Source organism: Struthio camelus, chromosome 5 (assembly GCF_040807025.1).
Source record: "Struthio camelus isolate bStrCam1 chromosome 5, bStrCam1.hap1, whole genome shotgun sequence".
NCBI lineage: Eukaryota > Metazoa > Chordata > Aves > Struthioniformes > Struthionidae > Struthio > Struthio camelus.
The window spans coordinates 43,204,158-43,224,720 of NC_090946.1; the positions used below are offsets into that span (position 1 = coordinate 43,204,158).

Sequence of the window (20,563 nt, forward strand, 5' to 3'; positions counted from 1 at the left end):
TAACCAAAAAATCGTCCTGACTCAAAACAGAGCATAAGAAAACCCTTTTGTTAAAGGGAAAAAAAACATCTGGAATGCAGCTCAACATCAGATCCAATTTTACAACTCACATGGACTCAAATTAGGAATAGGAAAATGAAGAGTTAAAGCTCTCTCCAAAACTACATGGACAGAAGAGCAAATTCAGCATTTCTTATTTAAAAGAAACTCACTGACATAATTCTATTATCTCTACAAAACACATAATGGAGAAGCAAATGTAAAATAAATCTTTAATAGGAGACATGGAGTTGAGGTTTTGGAGGGCAGAGAGAGGGAGGGAGGAAAATGGAAAAATATCAGAATTTTTAATACTCAATTCACATCTCTAGTAATGCTACTTTCCACAAGACATTGCATTCTAGCTGTTACGACAGCAGGAGTGAAGTTTGTGGGATATACCAGTGCAGCTTTAAAAAAAACTGAGATACTGGAAGTACTAAACAATGGTAACACTCAAAAAGTAATCTTCAGTTACAGTGTAGTACCTTAAGCTGGTGGTAAAGATCTTCTGGCTTTCAACCGTACCTGCCCACACTATCTCATACAAAGATCTTCTAGAGACCAAAACTGTTTGTATTCTTGCTCTAGCAGCTGGACAGAACTAGAGGGGGCCTATATATATGCAGAATGACACATCTATGCACTAACCTAAAATTCACTGAGATTGGGGAAAATTCTCACTGATTTCAGCAAGCTGTGAACCTGACCCCAGAGGCATCCTACAGCATCATCTGAAATGACATCCATGTCCACTCCAAAAAACAGCTTTCTAGAAGGTTACAAGACCAGCTCAGTCACTGTGACTGTTTGTATTAGCGGTGTACTTGAAGGAGAAAAACAAACAAGAAACTCATTCAGAGTTAAGCTTCGCACAGTGGACAAGAGGCCTGTGTATTGCTGCTGCAGAAAAACGCTGATATAATAGTGCTAAAACTTATTCTACACCACTACACTAAACAAGCAAATATTATGTGTTGAAATGAACCCACTAGAAGCTGGGTGAGGGAGCTGAATTTTTGAGCATTGTTGGTAGCTTTTCCTATGCAGTCATTTTAGCACTGTTAGAAGGCAATGGCAGATGTCTCACTGACTTCAGTACAGTCAGCGTTTCATACTTATTTATTCTGTGGGAGGGACTATACTCAGGTAAAATGAACAAAGCGTAATTAAAATATAAGATATCCCGAACTGATATCCTGAATCTCTCTGTAGCTTCAGGCCTTCTACCAATGCATATTCAGCTGAACAAGGCAAGGCAGAAAACTGACTTATCTTTACCAGCCATATAATTTTAAGAAGAACACAAAGAAATTCGAACAGAATTGACTGCACATTGATAACAGCAACAAAAATTTTACTTTTTGAAATTATAGCAGTAGATGTTTCAAGTAAACATATTTGTTACAAAGTTTGAAAAATAAATTTATCTGAACATCGTCAAAATCCATGCCACAGAGTAATGCAAACGAGCTAGATACTGTTCTAGTACTTACCCGTTCTAGTACTTACCCATTTGGCTAGAGCTTCTCTGATAGTTGTTGCTTTTGCCTAAAAATAAACAAATGAAAATTAACATTCCTTGCAATTTTTTAGATGGCTCGTTCACTGCAAACCGGTTTCCTCTCCCTTTTATCTCCCTTACCTGCTTGTCAACCCCCTTCTACCACTTTCCTCTGTTACCTTCCTATAGCTGGTTCTAAGAAGTAGGAATGAGCACAGCTCCTTAGTGGTTCTTAATTTTATTTTCTGGGGTAGCATTTTCTGGTATTTTCTGGTAGCATTTTCATAAGGAATCAGTTGACTTCACACAAGCACATTATCTTCTTGATCTTACTCTCTGTGTAGGCTGGAGAATGGGTTTGGGACACTGCTTGTTAGTTTTGATGATGAAATTTAATTGAATTTGAAGAAATTAGAAGTTAGTATACTAAAAAACATGGTCTAGTCCTCTTAAAAATATGCTTTCTATTATTATGTATTATGCAACTTGCTGTCTGAAAGTAAGTCAATGAATAGGTAGAAAGATAGAGCCTGTTAAGATTCACTGAGGAAAATAAGGCACATCTTGCCAAAGCTCAAGGGCAGGCTGAAATATTTATATTTGTCTTCATTTTATGTCCAGTCACATCATGTTATTGAAAAACATACATTATGCAGTTAAAAAAGAACCAAGAGCTACTGTACTAAGCTAAGATTTTTCACAGATCAACCCACGGACCAACTTTCTGTTGTCACTAACTCCAACTCTTCTGGCTCACGTTAGGAGTTTCATCAAAGCCAAACGACCGTCTCCATCCAAAAACAGCAGTACATAGAGAAACTCCGACATATCCTAAACTTTAAATATATCCCGAGAGGTCTTTTGGATGAAAACGGTTCCACTAAGACTGGTTGTTCACAAAAACTGCTCAACAGCTTCCTTCCTATAAAATCAGGAAGACTCCAGCTCTATTGCATCTCTGTTGATCTTAAGCATAGCACTGCAACATCTGGCTCGAAGCAGCCTTTCAGGTAATCAAATACCAAAAAAACAACTGCATAGATGAAAACCAACGAACTGACTTCCACCCAAAATCCTATGGGTAATCCCTTCAGGTCCCAGAGCTATAAGGTTGTGTACTGTATTGCTCTAGAACACTAGAAATTCTGGACCCAATGATAAATGGTAACAGTTGTGGTAGTTGCAAATAAAAGAATGATTACAGTCACTGAATACCCCCAAACAGGCCAAGACCCTGGATAATACTAAGGACTCTGAACACGCATCTCAGATCTCAAAATATGCCTTCATTTAGACATATGTCACTAAGCATCCCCAGGTGTTCTAGCTACTTCCTTCCACTGAGTGATACTCATTTTAATCCTCCCTACATTGAGTTATAGTTAGCTAGCTGGCTTCTCTAGGTCCAGCTGCAGGCAGCCTGATAAACCTGTGCTATCATAGTTCCTCCCTGGTGCCTGGTGTAGGTTAGCAGCTGAGTGACCTCCTCCTGTTTAGGACGTCACAGCCCCCTCTGACAGTCTCATCAAGCCCCATTAAGGGACCAGCGTGCCAGCAAAAACAACCGGCTTCCAGGTAATCGGTTGTTTTGGCCAGGGACTTGCTTGCATTATTTTTCATGCTTGTGCTAGCCCACTATTACGGCATCAGGATCCCAGTCACCAATTATTAAAGACAGAAACTGGTCTACGTGACCTGTGCCTGAACCTATTTCAAACTCATGCCTAAAACAGATTGGATTTTGAAGCTAGTGATCCATGTGAACACAAAGAGCACTTTCTTCCCTGACCTCTGCAGACTTGCCTCTCTCGTTATAATATCTGACTTGGTGGAAAATAAGAAAATCAGCAGAAGTGGCTTATCAGGAGAACATGTGTTAGGGATTTTGCTTTGTTCCTTGAAGTGCACTTGAAATTTCTTTAAGCAAATCATGCTATCTTCTGCCAAGGGAGGTTACTTAACAGAAACCTCCAAAGAGCCTATTTTCAAGAGTCCTCTACCTGCATATTGAAAATCCTCCTACAGGGATTTAGATGTAAGGAAGTCATATTATTGAACTATATTTCAAGCATTCACATCTCCAAATGCTCAAAAGCTGGAATCATTACCCTGAACGGCCACCATCAACACTGCATGAAGAAGAAAAACAGTACCCGAAGGAAGGGAGAGGAGAAGACCCCATATATATAAAAACCACAACAAAATAAATGCCTTTCCCCCCCCCAAAAAAACACGTCTTTTAGACACAGAATGTTTTGACACAGAATATTTACAAAATTCAGACCTCCAGGAAAAAGTAAAACAGCAACACTTTGCCTTCATTTGCATACATTTATTGATATGTTTAAGTGACTTTCACAGCAACAGAAACCAGGCCAAGCAGCATAGTGACTGCAGGTACCGCTGCCTTAAAACCTTCCAGTAATTTTTTTTCTTTTTTAATTAATAGCATCCTCGAGTCCCAACAGCTACAGGATGCGAATTAATTAGCGCCCCCTACTTTGATCTACTCCCGACCCTCTGTTCTCCCCGGCAGGGTGACAGGCCACAACTCCAGCGCCACAGCCGACCTGCGGGCCGCCTCATGGCCAGCTCACAGCGCGCCCGGGCTGCGCAGCGCCAGAGCCCGGCCCGGGGAGCACCGGCTGCGCAGGGCTCGGCTCCGCGCCGCCGCCGCCGCCGCCCGGGGACTCCTCAGGGGCAGCCGTGACGGGAGGCCGCCGCCGCGCCGCCCCGCTCCCGGCGGGGACGGGGGCTCGCGCGCCTCCCCGGCCCCGCCCGCCCCAGGGGGCGACGCCGGCCGCCGCCCGGAGCAGGCCCCGTTCCGCCCCAGCTCACCCTCGCCCCAAGGCCCCGGCCGCCCCGGCAGCCGGCGGGGCGGCTCCCACGCGCCGCCAGGCAAGCCGCCACCTCGCGGGCCCAGCGCCCTCCCCGCCGGGCGCCCGCCCGCCCGCGCCGGCACTGAACAGACCCACCATTGCCGTTGCTACCGTTAACGCTCCGGTTGCTATGGCACGGCGGCCTCCCGCGCATGCGCAGCGCCGGCCGCTCTTCGGGCTGGGAGGGGCGAGCACGAAGGCAACCGCACCTGGCGACCATAGAGACGCGCCGCCACAGAGAAAGCCCCCTCCCGGAAGTTGCGTAGCCAGCGCTCTGCGACGCATTGTGGGGGATACGGCGGAGGCCGACACGGCAGAGGCCGACACGGCAGAGGCGGGCCGCAGCCTGCGTCCGCCCGCGCGGCCTCAGCTGGCGGCCGCCGCCGCCGCCCGGCCCCGCCCGCGCCTCGCGGGCCCCTCCCTGGTTACCGTCTCCCTTGGAAGCGTTTCTGCACGAGCTGGTACGCGAGAGGCCTGGGGAGAGAGGCCTTACAGCTGCTTCCCCTAGCCTGCTGCCTGCAGCAATAAGGATAGCACATGCCACACCATCCCAGCATCACTGTATACGTTTTATTTAAGTCAATCAGTGAAAAAAGCAAATTACAAATAGTGTCTGCACAAAATGATTCTGTAATACAAACCATACATTTCAGTAGTAATCTGATCCGATAAGGTATTATCGCTTAGTTATCACAGCTGGCCCAAGTGTCAGCTTTTGGCTGATGACATTTAGTTGGTAACACAAGCTGGTAGTGCTGGAGTCACCCAAACTTTGCTCGCTGCTCTCTGCAAGGAGCAGAAGAGCCATAGCTTTTTCAGGCTGCTGCACTGACTGCCCTTAAGTCAGGGAGTGTTTTTGGCACCTCAGGCCTAATTTTGCCTCCATTATGAGATAGCCCCAAATTTAGCTAAGAAAGCTAAGCCATCCATCCAAGCACTAGTCTCAGCGAAATGCTAGGGGAGTTTCGCCATGTAAAGTATTTGAAACAGTATAAATACTATGGCTTTAACTAAGGCCACAGTCACTCATTTTAACACATACTACAAAAATTTCTGATACTCCCCATTCAGGAAATAGATATATTACCTACAGAGTGTCTAAGATGTTTCTTCGGTCCCCAAGTAGCATTTGGAATATACAAACACTAGTGCAAAAATAAGCCACTTTTCTACAGACCGTTTTGTGAATAGTTTTGGCCATGAGTATCCTGCCCTGATCCTAAAAGTATTTTCACAGTAAAGTTAGGTTTTTTATTTTTCTTCTCTTCTTTGTTTAAAAAAATATTGTTCAGCTGTCCAAATAAATACATTCAGAAACAAAAACCAAGAAGTTGAATTCTTATATAGCCTTGCCTTTACTAAAGGAGGTGATATTTCTCTTTTAAATTGTATAGACCTGCTAATAGCTAGTAAGAATTACTTTAAAGGTTTGTGCTTTAGAGATAAATTTGGGGATTTTTAAGCTACCTGGGTTTTGTTCTAATTACAACGTAACATTTGCATCCTGAATCTCCAGCTTCTGATCTTGCACGGCACTGGATATTCTGCGGTAGGACTGCAGCGTAGAGACATGGGTATCAATACCAGCAGGGTAACAAAATGGGGTTAGCGGAGGTACTGTTCAACTAAAGCCAAATGCAGTTAGCTCTGACTGCTGGAGATCCACACGATGAGGGCAGACAGTGCAAAAGGAAACCTTTGGACAGCGCTTTCTTCCATGGTTATGACCTGGAGTGGCTTTGGCAAAAAGGAAGGGTACAAAGCATGGGAAACGCCAATACACACATCAAAGCAGGCTGCCATTCTGGACTTCTGGGCAGCCAGTTTTAGTGCAGATTCAAGCACCAGAAATGACTCTGCAAGGCCTCTTCAGCCGGAATTTAGAGAGGCTGGCTGTGAAGATGTTTTGAGCAGAGTGAGTATGCTGGAGTTTGTCTTGTAAGGAGTGAATAGCTAAACCGTTCAATCGGAAGTGGTGGTGTGTGCAGCGGACACGTGACTTGCACTCAAACAACAAGGAGTAATATGAGTTGCAGAACAAAGTTAGTGAGACCTGAGCATCAGCATAACGACAGTTAATTGGAGAGAAAAGATCCTTTAGAGCAAACCACAATTCAGTAGCATAAATGAAGGGTTTGTAACTTCCTGGAAAGCCCTTGAAATGATCTGGAAAGAAAAGACCCTGGAAGGAGAATTGTATCAACAGAGGACCTTGTTAAACAGGCCTCCAGTGCTGGCACCATTTCAGCAAGACCCTCTCAAGAAATCAAGTCATTTTGGAAGAAGCTGTTTTTTTCTACCCAAATGGTGGGAGAAATAAGGCACGAACTAAAAATTAATTAGGATGAAAAGCAATCCCTGGCATGGGAAAGATAATCTTAGCTTTTTCTTTTTTCTTTTTTTTTTTTTTAATATTATGATTTTAAGTTAATCACTGCCATGATATTTTAGCTTTTTAGTCAGTCCTGCAATCAGTTGTCAGCATCTGTTGACATCATTACCAAAGAATTCCACAAGGAACTAATCCAAAATTTAGTGGCAGGTGTTACTATTTTAAAACAAGCAATGAAGAGAGAAGTAAGAGTTCTGCATAACTGCATTTAACTGCACTATCCAGCAGAACTTGAATACCCTGAGTGTCAACTGCCAGTCCAAGACGTGATAGGAACAGATGAGTCCCTGCTGATTACATCACTAGTACAAGGGAGTGCTGGCACTGCTGCTCTCCCCTAGAGGACAGTAAAAGTACTCTTCATTTTCTCACTCTACAGGTAGTTTTTGTTGGAAAGAAGCATTGACTGTGGCAAAAGACCACTATCTAAGGCGAAGGTACAAAAGACTCGTTACAAATAGATACTCCGGGCTTCATAGAGATAGAAGACACTTCCAAAACGTATATGGCTGTAAATTGGAGAGTTCTGGGCTGAAGTAGCCTGCTTCAGACTCAAAGCCAGAATCATTTTTCATTTTGATGTCAAAGTTTATCATCCAGAGGTTGCCATCATTTCCCCATATGGGAATCAGTCTGCCATTTCTGATGGTGCAGACTGGCTTGCTAAGTTAAGTCACATATACTGCAAGCAAGAGAGTACCTACCGCTCTCTTCAGACACTTGTTTCTTGATATCAAGACCAATTCAGGCTGGCAAATTTGTACTAAAATGCAGCCTATTTGTTATCATTGTTTCACTTCTCCTCAGGATGCCTAGTTACAATAGACTAATCCAAACAACCCCTTTTCTGTTTGGATTTACACCCCTAGTTGAGCTGTCACTTGGTTATTTCATATTTCAGCCCTTTTCTCAGTCAGTCCCTCCAATTCTCTAGTCATTTTGGTGGCTCAAGCTCAGTCCTCTGCAACTCAGCAGCAGCTTTCAGGTACTGTAGTGCTCATCCCAAATGCAAGCGCAGGAACTCCTGAATCTTTCCCCAGGAGTGTTCCTGTGCATGGGCATGTGCTTTGCTCTCTCCACCCCCCAGGATAGGTACCCCCAGAACACGATCCACAGCTACCTGACAAAACGGAGTAGAAGGAGGATCGATTCGGTGGCCTGCTCCTGGATAACTCAAGAGTTCAAAGTTTTCTTTCCCATGCTGGCGCAGACGCCCAATTGCCAACTCAGCATATAAGGAGCTCTTCCACATACGATCATCTTCCCCTACCACTAAGAGAAAGTGACCTTCGGCTTTTTCTATGGGAATTGTGCAAGGGGAATTAGCAGGATTCATTGGGTCATCCAAAGCTTCAAAAGTGTCAAATACACCAGTGTCAGAAACACTGACCTTATTCATATTAAAACGCAGCCCAGGCAGAGTCATCTCACCATAATGGAGGTCTGCAACTGTGTTCGAACTACAGCCGGAGATACAGACAGCAGCCACTACTTCTGGCAGGAAGGTGATCATGGAGAGTGCTAATTCTGCCCCTTTCCCAGTCCCAATCACTCCAACTCCTGGCCCCTTCACCTTCAGATAAGGCAGTGGCGGGGGGGGGAGGGGGGGAAACAGAGGGAGAAAGGAATACAGAAAGTATGCATTATAATAGGATTAGCCATTAAATGTCTCTGGAGTTGTGTTATACAGAAAAGGTTACGTTAATCATTGACGTGACCAGTTGGAAGGCTACAGCCTGGAACCAAGCTCCTTCCTCTGTTATTTTTCAGGGACAACAACAGATGTCAAATCCCTTAAAATAACACAGACATGGTATTTATGCTAAGCACAAAAGATACAATCGCTTTGACCTCACCTAGCCTCAACTGCATATTTTGATCCAAATATTTTCCTCTTTTTCCAAGGGCAGGTAGCAGGAATTTCAAGTACAGTCTATTGCTATATACATCTCAGGCAAGTAAAGCAATCTTACAAATGACATGTGAGAATCAGGTGAGTATTATTTAGCCTTGTCCTTTTCCAGTCTGGAAAGTAAAACTGAAAATAACTTCCTAAGTCATCAAATCCATTCCCTTGCTGATTATTAAGCAGTTTTCTACCATCCTTTCATAAGCTCATCACTTTCCATTTTAAAGCAGTATAGCTTTATCACCATTGCTCCTGTTTGGAGGCTGTTCCAGCACTTCACTGTTCTAAAGATCAGGAATTTTCTAGTTTCCAGCATAAATTTATTTAACTTTCAGTTTTATATCTGCTTGTGCTGGAAGAAAGAACTTCACTCTCTGCAGTCACAAGCACAGTTCCCTGTGCAAAACCTATGCTTTTTCCACTACTAAACCTGCTCAACAGAAACTGACACTCCAAAGAAATCACTGCTGCTACTGGGGCTTGCCTGCTGAGTCCTCTCCAGTTCCTTGTCCAGAGAAACCTCGCATTACACTCACCTTCGGGTGACGCAGTAGAAATCTAGCTGCCTCCTCAAAGTACTCGAGTTTGAATTCTTTCATGACCTTAGGTAGATCTTCAAAGTCAAAGTAAGGCAGAGAAAGAGCAGCAAAACCACGGGTGGCCAGGAGGCTGGATCTAAATTCAATTAAACCCCCTTCATCACCATACATGTCGATCACTCCTGGAAAGGGGCCATCCCCTATATTAAATAAAACGGTAGAGAGGACAATAAAGTTATCAAATAGGACACTACAAGGTATCTAATGAAGAGTGAACAGGAAAATATAGCAGGCATAATACATTTTTTATTACTACTCATTACTTTTCCTCTTCTACAGTGGAGGATACAGAATTAGTGCTATAACCTACTTTAGCTATTTCAAACTAGGAATAGCTCCTTACCCTCCTGTAAAATATATAAACAGTTAGTAGACTGTTTTTTTTTTTTTTAAACTGTTTTAAATGTATTTTTCTATAGTCTTAACTTCCCATCCTGGAAACAATTTTACTCTAAATCAGTTGGTTTCCCACAAACAAGTCATACCTTAATTAGCAAAGTGCAAGCATGTTACTAAAGAGGCAACTGCATTGTCCATCCCCATAGAAATAAATTTTACAAGACAGACAAACTCTGGAAAAAAGTGCATTGAGAAAAACACAGCAAAGAGACACCGGGATGAAATCAGCTAGACTTACTATCTATCTCAGCATCAGCAGTGCAACAGTTGGCAGCAGAACTGCTACTGCAGGTGTGAAGAGAGGGTAAAACTGAGTGCTCCGTGTGTGTATGTGCCTGTGGCTGATACATAGTTACACACACATATACATGTATATGAACAGTTCCATAGAACTGCAGAAATATTCAAAATCATAACTTTAAGTGGGCATGCTCTTGCAGCCGAAGTCTTGCTGTGATATTTCTGTCTGCCATGATAGCACACTTTGGGCTAAAGGGTTGGGGATACTATCCTTACAACTCTAAAGATCCCAATTTTTTTCCTTTTTTGATTGGCCACCAGATGTCACCACTGACTCATTCAGATCCAGATCACTGCAACTATCCAGCAGAAAAGTGCAAAAGTTCATTAACACTAAGTCTAAGTTACCTATGTGCAATAATTGAAGAGAAGACCTCTGGCATTTCAAGGTACTTGAGAAAACAAAGTTTCGGACAATATGCACTAGATGGTGGAAACCTCATAACTTAAAACATTAGGAGGTTAGAAAAGTACAGAAATATATATTTTCTTTCCTCTTTCCCTTCCTCTTTGAGCTCTAAAATTTTTCTCACAAGTTTAATATTCTGCTAGGAAGAAAATCAGTCTGGATACATTTCTTATCATGATGCCATGATCAAGATAAACGTTTAGTTAACAACAGTCAGCCTAGATGGCTAGAAAAGAAAGGTATTCGCTTATTTATCACACCTACACGGAAAGTTCTCTAGAAAAAAACATATCATCAGAACACAGTCAAATGAAAATGTGTTTTTATCTCTCATGAAGTATAAGCTTTAACTTAGACCAGGATCCTGGACTGCCTTCCTGAGTGCCTACTCATGCCCAAGTTTACAGTTTCTGCATAGTACACTAAGAAGCAAGATAAACAGGGCTAGACACCTTTGCTACTGCTTAAAAACATCTAAAACCTATAACCCTTATGTCTGAAATGAGCAACCTCTGTTATATTGCAAACATAATTTAAGCCATTCATGTCATCTCGTTTTGACTAAGTGTAGTTCACCTGTAAGAGTCCTACCTTCACAAAATTAACATTTTTCTCTCCCTGAAGCAAGCAAAGATATGGTGGTAATGTTTTAACGGGATACTCCACTGAGAAGGATTTTAGTGTCATTTAAGCAACAACTCCAGACTTTTCCACAGTACAGTGGAACACAGTTACAACCCTGGACTTTCTAAAGGGACAAATGCAGCTCCAGGTTGCAGATCGCTGGATTCCCACTGAGCTTAGCAGAAACGCAGCTCGTTCTCTAAGGCGGAATCCATCAAAACCACCGGGTCTCAGTGTTGGAGAATCCAGAATGCTGACTAAACTTTTCATCCAAAATACAAAGTTCATTATCAGTTGTTTTTTCCTTCATTGGACTTTGGATCCATGTCTAAATGGATAAAAAGATCATTGATTTGAAAATCATTCACTGAAGAGATCCATAAAAACTAGTAGCGCTTGCATGCTCTGCTGTACCAAGTCATTATAAATAAGAGACAACATAAGGATAGTTCTAACAGGATAACACTCAGAAATTTAAATCATGGCTTGAATGTTCAAATACCATGACACAGTGTAAGGTTTCATTCTCCAGTAATACTAGCAGTCCATCAAAATATCGCACCTCATAAAGCACAGCATAGGTGCCACAGGTAGAACTTCCCCAGAAACCTATTTTGTATTTATAAAACCACAGAGCAAGCACAGTAACAAAACTATTAACTTAGTTTTGGCTCTAGTATGAGAGAGAGAGGGTGGCGTACTTATGTTTTCTATAGCCTCCTTCCACCGCCGTTTATTGGCATGTGCTTCACGGGGAGGAAAAACACCCTTTAAAGTCGGTCCTACTCAGGATAAAATCCGCAGGAGATTGTCCACAAGCTTCTGTGACGAACGTGTATCAGCTTTTCTGAATATAAATTATTCTAGCAGCCCAGAACAAACGTCAAATCCACCAAAAGCCCTAGACAGGGAGCAGCAACGTGGTAAATCCAACAGCCTCTGTTCTCATTTAGCTTCTGCCTGTCCCACGACAGCCACGGCCCGCCGCTGCCAGCACGGCACCTCTCCACGAGCCTGGACAGGTATAAACCGGCAGGAAATACGCCCAAACCCCCCGGGCGCGCCGCGCCGTGGCGCCCAGCTCCGCACCCTGCCGTCTGCTTTCCCCCTGCGCGGTTTGTTAGCGCCGCACAGCGAGGCCGCGGGCCCCGCCGGCCCGGGCCGGGGCACTCACCGGGCGGCAGGAAGAGGGAGCCCCGCACGCCTCCCTCCTTGAGCCGGATCCTCCGCACGCCGGGCGCCGTGAACCACCGCTCCACCTCGGCCTTGGCCATCACCGGGCCGGGCATGGCGCCGGACCGGCTGTGGCCTTGGTGCACCAGCATCTCCACCTTCATGGGGGTGCCGGTGCTGCGGGGCAGGAGCCGCTGGTACGGCCGCTCCATGCCGGCGGGGGCGAGGCTCCAGAAGAGCCCCATGGGCTCCACGCCGGTGTAGTCGCCGCCGTGCGAGGCGTCCGTGCCCAGGTGCAGCTCGCCGCGGCCGTCGGCCCGGTAGTGCGCGCACGACTGGAAGAGGCAGCCGCGCTCGTCCGCCGCCACCGCCCGCAGCGTCACCGGCTGCCCCGGGCCCAGCCCCGCCACCCGCGTCTCCACGCGCTCGTCCGCCAGGCTGGCGGCGGGCGACACCGCCACGCTCACGGCCCGCCGCCGCGGGGGCAGCGGCGGGGCGCGGCACAGGACCCGCGCCGGGGCGGCGGCAGCGGCTCTCCACATGGCGGCGAGGAGGCGACCGCGGCTTCCCCCCACGGCCACAGCGGGCGGCGCTGCCTCCCACCGCCCCCCAGGCGCTCTCAATCGAGAGCAGAGCCCTCGCCCCCGCCCGCGGGGGTGCCTGGGGAGGGGCCCCGCCCCAACCGCCCCCCGGCCCCCCCCCCCCCCCCCCCCCCGCCAGTGCGGTTGGGAGCGACAGGCCGTTGGTGGGGGTTACCGTTGCGTCATTTCAATCCGCTTTAAAAAAACGCCCCGAAACCAGTGCACGCAGAATGCATAAACGCGCCTACCTAACTCACATAAAACACGAGTGAGGTGTATCAGCTCGCATTTCCGTGTTTTTTTTTTTAAGCCAACAGGGCAAATTCAGCTCACTAGCAACATTCGGCACTTTCCAACAAATATCTGGGTGCAAAACATTACTCAGAAATCACCTCAGCATGCCCCCAGGGAGTGGGCGAGGGGCAGAAACGTAAGCAGCTGGGAGCCCAGCGAGTGCTGCCACGATGCCACCACCTCACCGTCCCCGTCACCCTCGCGCCTGCCCAAGGGGCTGTGCTGCCAGCTCCACCGCAGGCCTCGGGAGCGGCGGCCGCGCTGCGGGCCTTCCCCGGGGGCGCGCGGCACCGCTGGCACGACCGCACACACATCCGCCTTCAGAGAAACCTAACAGCTTGCTCTCTGTTATTCTTTGCTCTCGTTCAGAGTCGCTGAACAAAATAAACGCGGAACACCAGCGTCTGTGTAAAATGACCTAACGCACGTCACAGCTTATTGGGTGTCTCAGACAGCGTGCCAGCGAGGTGTTGGTGGAAAAAGGCTCGGATGTGCTGCCAAGCATCCACCTGCGCCTCACAGTGCGCCTTGGGCTCCCCTCCCCACACCACTGGCCTGCCCACTAGCAGGTGCATTGATGCTGCACACATTGGGAAAAAGGGGGGTTCGATATAGTGCCCTGCCCCAGGGTAACAGATTATCTCAGGCTTTTCCTTCCCGTGAGCTTGCAAACGCTTGCTCCCCTCAACTGCAAAGAATTCACTTTTCCAGTTGTGATCATCCTGGCCAACAATGAACAAGAAGCGACACTCAGCCTTCTCCAGCGGGATAAAGCTCTGGCGGTCAGGCCCTTCTAACGGGTTGTTCAGTAGGTCAACGATATCTGCAATCCCAGATTCGTTGACCTTGATGCGGCTGGGGCTGATGCCGAGGGGTGGAATGCTGATGTCCTTGTAGTGCAGCACGGCGCCCACGTTTGCCACCGAACCATTGATGAGGGCGGTGGCAGTGATGCCCTTTAGGAAGGATGCCATGGAGATGCACAGGTCACCCCCTTTGGAGATCCCAAGCAACCCAATTCCTGGACCTTTAACCTGGAGGGGAGAGAAAGAGAAAGCACAAGCAATGAACCATTTAAAGCGTCGCCGTGTTAACAGCAGCCTCTTTCCCACCTGCAGGTATAGGGCCCCTAACATCCTACGTGCAGCACCTGCATCAGGGAGGACCCTGGCACAGCTCTGTGCTTGGTTTCTGAACTTAAGCTTTACTGAGACTGCAGCAGCATCCTAACAAGACCGCCAGGGTCATTGCTGAAGCATATGCGGAGAGTGCGGCTCTCTTTGCAAAAAGCCATGCAGATAGGTAACTTCTGATTCACTGTGCTTATAAGGCAGTTTGGGTAGAGGGAGGGGAGGCCTCTTCTTCAAATGCTCTCTTTCAGTGGAAAAGGTTCAAAATCAGTAATGACTATGACATTGTCATTTAGTTATCCTAAGGTATTTCTTATATTCAACCACTGGTGCTGATTTTCCCATTAGGAGGAGACGTGGAGTGGCACCCTAACACGGGGGGGGGGCAGAAATCTGTATCAGCTGCTCTCTTGTTTTTTCACTATGCTTGGTGTCTCACTCATGTTGAAAAGGAAGTATTTTAAGGGAGCTTACTCATTAAAATGTATCTTAAAAATATTAACCTATTAAAAACCTCTTTTAAGCCAACTGTAAGACCCTATGGAGTCAATCTAGACGAGGTTAGCTTCTTTTTCTTTCCCACTGGCAAATCAAGCAGAGTAGGAAAGCTAAATTATTTTACACATGGCTAATATTCCCTAAGGACACGGTAAGAAGGTTAGCTAATATCACAATTGCTCCAATATGCAAACAGCCTCAGGATAAGAGGCTCCAAGACAGCACCAAAATTTAATACCTTTGGTACTTCATCGTCAGCATAACAGGCTGCAAACCTACTGACCTTGAAGCAGGAAAAGAGGGGAAATTATAAAATATGGCTGGAACTTTGCAACTTGTAAAGAACACGGTGGGGAGTATTAGTGGAAGTGTTAATGGGAGGCTGGGTTGCTGTTTGCGAGAAGAAAAAAAGGGGGTAAAAAAAACAATCTTCAGAGTTTTTGCACAGAAGGGTAGCACCAGCATTTAGGGCAAGGGTGGCTTAAAGGCAACCAAGGCCTTTAAGAAGTACTCATCTTTCTGAGGTTGGGGATGGTGTTTAAAAGTTGAGCTCTTCTTGTGCAGCCCTAGTTATTGTAATGCACAGCTATTTGGAAGCAGATGCAGAACACAGCAGGGCTCTCTTACAAAGGGTGCAGACTTAAAAGGTCCCTGAGCTCACAGCCAGCTACTAGAAACCACGTTCCCCAAATACCAACATTCAGAGTGACTATAACAGCCTATCCATTATACAGCAAGAAATGCGCATTGGTGGACTTCCTTGAGCCATGGATCACAGCAGCTTATCGTGTTACAAGGCTGAAAAGGGCATTTGGTTCTCAAGGGCATTCTACAAAGCATAAACCCAAAAATCCCATGAGGAGTTTGATAAGTCCTCAGGTAAGTGGCTCCCTAGTGATGGCACAGGTTTGAATGGAGCAGAAGTTACCAATATATGACCCAGGTGTTACTGTATTACCCAGCCAGTTCAAAGGAAGAACTGGAATAACTGCTAGAGAACTATTATAATGGGAGTAAAAGATATGAAAGAAGTTATTTAAGCCACTTTGAATAGAGCTGCTATTTTAAGTACAGCAGCTCTGCCCCATCTGCGGTCTCATAGGACCTGATTAATGGGAGTTCCCTGTAGTGGGAGGACGTCAATGAGCAAGCCAACCTGTCTGTGTTGCAACATATAGATTATGGCTTCTTCAAAATATTCCAGGTGGAATTCCTTCATATCTTTGGGGAGATCTTCATAGCTGTAGTAAGCCAGAGCCAGCACAGCAAAGCCATAGTTGGCCAGCAGGCATGCCCTATATTCAACGAGCCCCCCTCCTGCTCCATATATGTCAATTATTCCTGGAAAGGGGCCATGTCCTGCAAAAAAACCACGTAACACGACACATTAACTCAAAGTTTTTCATGTATGTCCCAAATTCATAGGTCTGGGAATGTGCCTCTTTAAAAAAAGAAAAAAAACCAAACAGCAGTAGCAGAACTGGAACTAAGGGTCCTACGTTCTGTGTCGATTTTCAACAAATGGCTGAATCGCTTCAAGATTAAACAAGACAGCACACAACAGCAAGCCAGCTAATGTTTTAGTTAACATCAGGTAACATATGGCTTGAAGGGAAGGGATCCCTTAACAGTCACGTCTAGTTATCTACATCATGTAAAATCACTGAAAACGCATCAAAAATACCCAGGAGGTTTCTCTCCATTGCATTCCTCAGAAGACTGATCCCAAAATCTCATCTGATGGTTCCAGCTTCTCAGTTGCAGTGTAAATGTACTGTGGCCAATTTATGCTGGCACTAATTGGGGAGAAAATATGTGTAACCTGGTTTGCTAACCTGGCAAGGGAAGCTTTAAAGTAGGTTCATTAAGGGGCAGGAACTGAAGTCTAGAACTGAGAGGAAGAGCTGTAAACTAATGAGGAGGTACGGAAAGGAGCAGGCCACAAGGAAGGCTTTCCCATTCCTGCCCTGAAGGGGGGTGAGGCTTTTCTCAGGTGTCTGCACACTAATGCAAACAAGAACTGCAAATTCACATGCAGTCACTGCAGTATACAGCAACCAGGATCAGGGAAGCTGTCTGGGATGGCAGATATGATTGCAGCACTGTCACTGAGGAGTCATGGAGGAGCATGGGCTGTTTATGGAGGAGTTGCTGGAGAAGTACAGGGACAGACAAAGAAGAAGAGGAAGTGACATGTGTTGTGCAGAGCAGCTCCTTGACTACACAGAGCTCCAGCATGAAACCAGAGATGTTTGCCTGGTGAGGGTGGGATATGTGTGCGGGGCTGTTACAGACCACCCTACCAAGAGCAGACAGGAGATGAGGCTCCCAAAAAACAACTAGCAGAAGTCTGGACTGTTGCTGGGAGGTCAACAAAGCTTTTGACAGGCAATTTGGAAACCTCACAGACCTTGTCAGTGATAATTTTCTGGCACAAATACTGTAAAGGCAAGACTGTATAATGCCCTGCCTGACCTTCTGCTCACAAATGGGGAAGAACGGGGGGCAAATGTGGCAGCAGAAGGCAGCTTGGGCTGCAGCAACTATGAAATGACCGAGTTCAGGATCTGGGGAAGGCTGGGAAGGGAAGCAGGAGAGTTAGGATTCTAGACTTTAGGAGAACAAACTTCAGCGTATTCAGGGAATTACTAGCTGACTCCCCTAGAAAACAAGGAAGAAGAGGAAAGGTGACTCAAAGACTAGCTGACACCATCTCCCACACCACTCCCGTTTGGAAGCTCAAAGGGTAATGACCAATGGTTTAATGTTCGACTGGCAACCAAGAGCAAGCAGATTACCTCTGGGGTGGTACTGAGGTACATACTGCTCAACACCTTTATCAGCAGCCTGGATGGTGGCACAAGAGGCATCCTCAGCAAATTTGCAGATGACACTAAAATAGAGAGAGCACTGCCACAAAGAATGGCAGAGCTTCAGTCCAGAGGGACTCGGATGAGCTTAGGACTGGGCCAACAAATATGTCATGAAGTTCAACACGAAGAAGTGTGAAGTTATTCTCTTGGGGACAAAATAGCCCCCTTCCCTGGGAAGCAGCTGTCCGAGTAGCAGCCCTACTGGAAAGGACCTTGGCCTTACACTGGACACAAGGTTGAACACGAGCCAATGAGGCAAACCCAGATGCTGGGCTACACGTGGAGGAGGGCGGCCAACAGATGGAAGGGGTTATTGATGAGGCCAGCGCCCCGTGCTGGCTCCTTGCTCACGGGGCAGCACCGAAACCGGGGAGGGCTCTGGCAAGGCTTAGGGCCTGGGGGGCAGGCAGACTCGCGGAGGGGTGAGGGCCACCGAACAGCTTCCAGCTCCGTGAAAGGTGGCTGCAAAGAGGACGGAGTCGAGCTCCCCTCCGCAGTGGTGAAGCTGTAACAAGAGGTGCAGCCCAACCAACTGGTAGCGGGTGCCCCGGGGAGCGCAGGCCCGGGCCAGACCCCCGTGGCGGGGCGGTGGCAGGAGGTACTCACCGGGAGGCAGGAAAAGCGTTGCCCGGATCCTCCCCTCTCGCACCGGGACTCTCTGCACCCCGTCCCGCAGGAACACCCGCTCGTGCTGGGCCTGGGCTAGGAGCCGCGCGTGGGGAGGCCCGTGGCCCTCAAACACCTCCAGGAGCAGGCGCAGCGGGGTCTGCACGTCCCGCTTCACCAGCCGCCAGAAGGGCTTCAGGGGCTGCAGAGCCCAGAGCAGCCCCATGGGCTCCAGGCCGGAGAAGCTGCCCCCCGGCAGCGCGGGGCAGCGGGTGAGGTCCAGCTCCCCGTCGTCGTCCGCCTGGTAGCGGGCGCAGGCCTCAAAGAGCTCGCCCGTCTCGTCCTGCAAGGACATCCGCAGCGTGACCTGCTGCCGCGGGCTGAGGCCCTGCACGGCGATGGCCAGCGGCTTGTCGAAGAGGCTGCGGGTGGCTGGCGAGAAGCAGACGGCGGGGGCCATGGAGGACAGGCTGCGGGCGGCTGCCACGCTGGGGGTCTGCACGGGGCCGCAGCGGAGCGAGCCGGAGCCGGTGCGGGCCAGGAGCCTCTGCCAGCACTGGGCGCCTGTGCGGCACAAGGAGCGGGGAGTGACCTGCCACATGGCCCTGCCGCCGCTTCCGGCCCCGGCGCGGACTCCGCACGCGTCCCGGCGGGATCTGGAGAGGCGCTGGCACCGCCCCGCTTCCCCCGCATGACTGCCGGCTCCTTCCGCCCTGCCTGACCCGGCCTGCCTGCCCACGGGCGGCTGCTGCAGGCGGGGCTCTCTGCCCGGGAAGCTCCCTGGCCTGAAGCACGGCTGTCGGGCTGCCTGCATTCTGATGTATACGTTCCTTGCAAGTAAAGAAAGCACAGTCAGGGACAACAAAGAAAATATGAAGCTAACTTTTCTCTCGGCTGTGGGTATGCAAATCCTTGGATGTTAGCGGGATTTTACTGGTGCAGCTGTGAGCACGGTTTGACCTGAGAAATGTAAAAGAATCGGTGAAATTGGGTCCTATGCCCTGGACATTGGTTGCCTTTCAGGTATTTGTTGATAAAAGCCTGGACATCCTGCTAGGCATTGACCTGGAGCCCAGATTGAGCTTTGATCTTACCACCCACAGCGCTATCTCCTTAACGTAGGGAGGAGGGTAGTGGGAGAAAGGGAGGATCACTGCAGAGCTTCGCTCCAGTCTAGAAGCTGCTCCTTGTGTATGATGCCTTTGCTATGCTACCCATGTGCATAGGTTTCCTGTCATCACAGAGCGTCTTCAGGACCACTAGAATAAATTTGGCAATCTTTTTAAAGGTTAGGGAAGGGATCCTTACCTGGTAATCTCTAAGCTTGAAAAGCAATTCAGGCCAGGCATGAAATGATGTCTCACAACAGTTTTTTTGTATACAGTGTTTCAAGTGCAATCCCCCACCACTATCAGTCCAAGACTGTTTTACCAAAAAGACTGTTGGTAATCTGTAGGAAATTCACACAGACTTACCTCTTCTGATGAAATGAATCATGAATCATTAAATGTGATTTGACAGATCAGGTTTGTCTTAGTATATAACCTTTTATAACATCTGGTGGACAACAAGTTAAACATGAGCCAGCAGTGTGCCCTTGTGGCCAAGAAGGCCAATGGTCGCCTGGGGTGCATTAGGCAGAGTGTTGCCAGCAGGTGGAGGGAGGTGATCCTGCCCCTCTCCTCAGCCCTGGGGAGGCCCCACCTGGAGTACTGTGTCCAGTGCTGGGCTCCCCAGTACAAGAGAGACATGGCGCTCCTGGAGAGAGTCCAGCGGAGGGCTACAAAGATGATGAGGGGACTGGAGCATCTCTCCTATGAGGAAAGGCTGAGAGAGCTGGGCCTGTTCAGCCTGGAGAAGAGAAGACTGAGGGGGGATCTGATCAATGTGTGTAAGTATCTGAAGGGGGAGTGTCAAGAGGATGAGGCCAGCCTCTTCTCCGTGGTGCCCAGCAACAGGACAAGAGGCAATGGGCAGAAACTGAACCACAGGCAGTTCCATCTGAACCTGAGAAAAAACTTCTTGACTGTGAGGGTGACAGAGCATTGGAACAGGTTGCCCAGAGAGGTGGTGGAGTCTCCTTCACTGGAGGTATTCAAAAGCCGTCTGGATGTGATCCTGGGCAATACGCTCTAGAGGACCCTGCTTGAGCAGGGAGGTTGGACTAGATGATCTCCAGAGGTCCCTTCCAACCTAAACGATTCTGTGATCTAATTTGAGCCCTACTATGTATATCAATATTTTATTAATAAGGAGGTATTTGGCTTATTACTATCTGCTTATTACTAATCTATATTATTTTATACCCCCCTCCAAGAGTGTAGAGGTTATACTTTGAACATAAGGGGTTACTT

General features: G+C 47.7%; 2 protein-coding genes across 4 annotated transcripts in view; both read right to left on the reverse strand.

The window, feature by feature from the left end:
- Window positions 1-12,834, reverse strand: part of LOC104141220 (acyl-coenzyme A thioesterase 5) — a 25,690-nt gene extending 12,856 nt beyond the window's left edge. Inside the window, exons 1-4 of one of the 3 annotated variants that reach the window (XM_068946045.1) lie at window positions 12,229-12,833; window positions 9,260-9,462; window positions 8,205-8,387; window positions 1,552-1,590 (exon numbers count right to left, since the gene is read on the reverse strand). In XM_068946045.1, coding sequence (XP_068802146.1) covers window positions 1,552-1,590; window positions 8,205-8,387; window positions 9,260-9,462; window positions 12,229-12,769 — 966 coding nt within the window. In that variant the 5' untranslated portion in view covers window positions 12,770-12,833. Of the gene's footprint in view, window positions 1-1,551; window positions 1,591-8,204; window positions 8,388-9,259; window positions 9,463-12,228 lie in introns of all 3 variants that reach the window. The other 2 variants (XM_068946044.1, XM_068946046.1) reach the window with 2 other exon arrangements.
- Window positions 12,835-13,091: 257 nt separating this feature from the next.
- Window positions 13,092-18,940, reverse strand: LOC104141224 (acyl-coenzyme A thioesterase 1-like). Its single transcript, XM_009670443.2, has 3 exons — window positions 18,210-18,940; window positions 15,887-16,089; window positions 13,092-14,136 (listed from the first exon to the last, which is right to left on the reverse strand). The coding sequence occupies exons 1-3, from the start codon at window positions 18,808-18,810 to the stop codon at window positions 13,531-13,533; spliced, it is 1,410 nt and encodes a 469-aa protein (XP_009668738.2). The 5' UTR covers window positions 18,811-18,940; the 3' UTR covers window positions 13,092-13,530.
- Between the last annotated feature and the right edge of the window lie 1,623 nt (window positions 18,941-20,563).

Coding starts and splice junctions, on each gene's coding strand:
- LOC104141224 (XM_009670443.2), bottom strand. CDS start 18,810: ATGTGGCAGGTCACTCCCCGCTCCTTGTGCCGCACAGGCGCCCAGTGC. Junction 16,090..18,209: donor AACGCTTTTCCTGCCTCCCG/GTGAGTACCTCC, acceptor GTTTTTTTGCAG/GACATGGCCCCTTTCCAGGA. Junction 14,137..15,886: donor ATATGTTGCAACACAGACAG/GTTGGCTTGCTC, acceptor TCTCCCCTCCAG/GTTAAAGGTCCAGGAATTGG.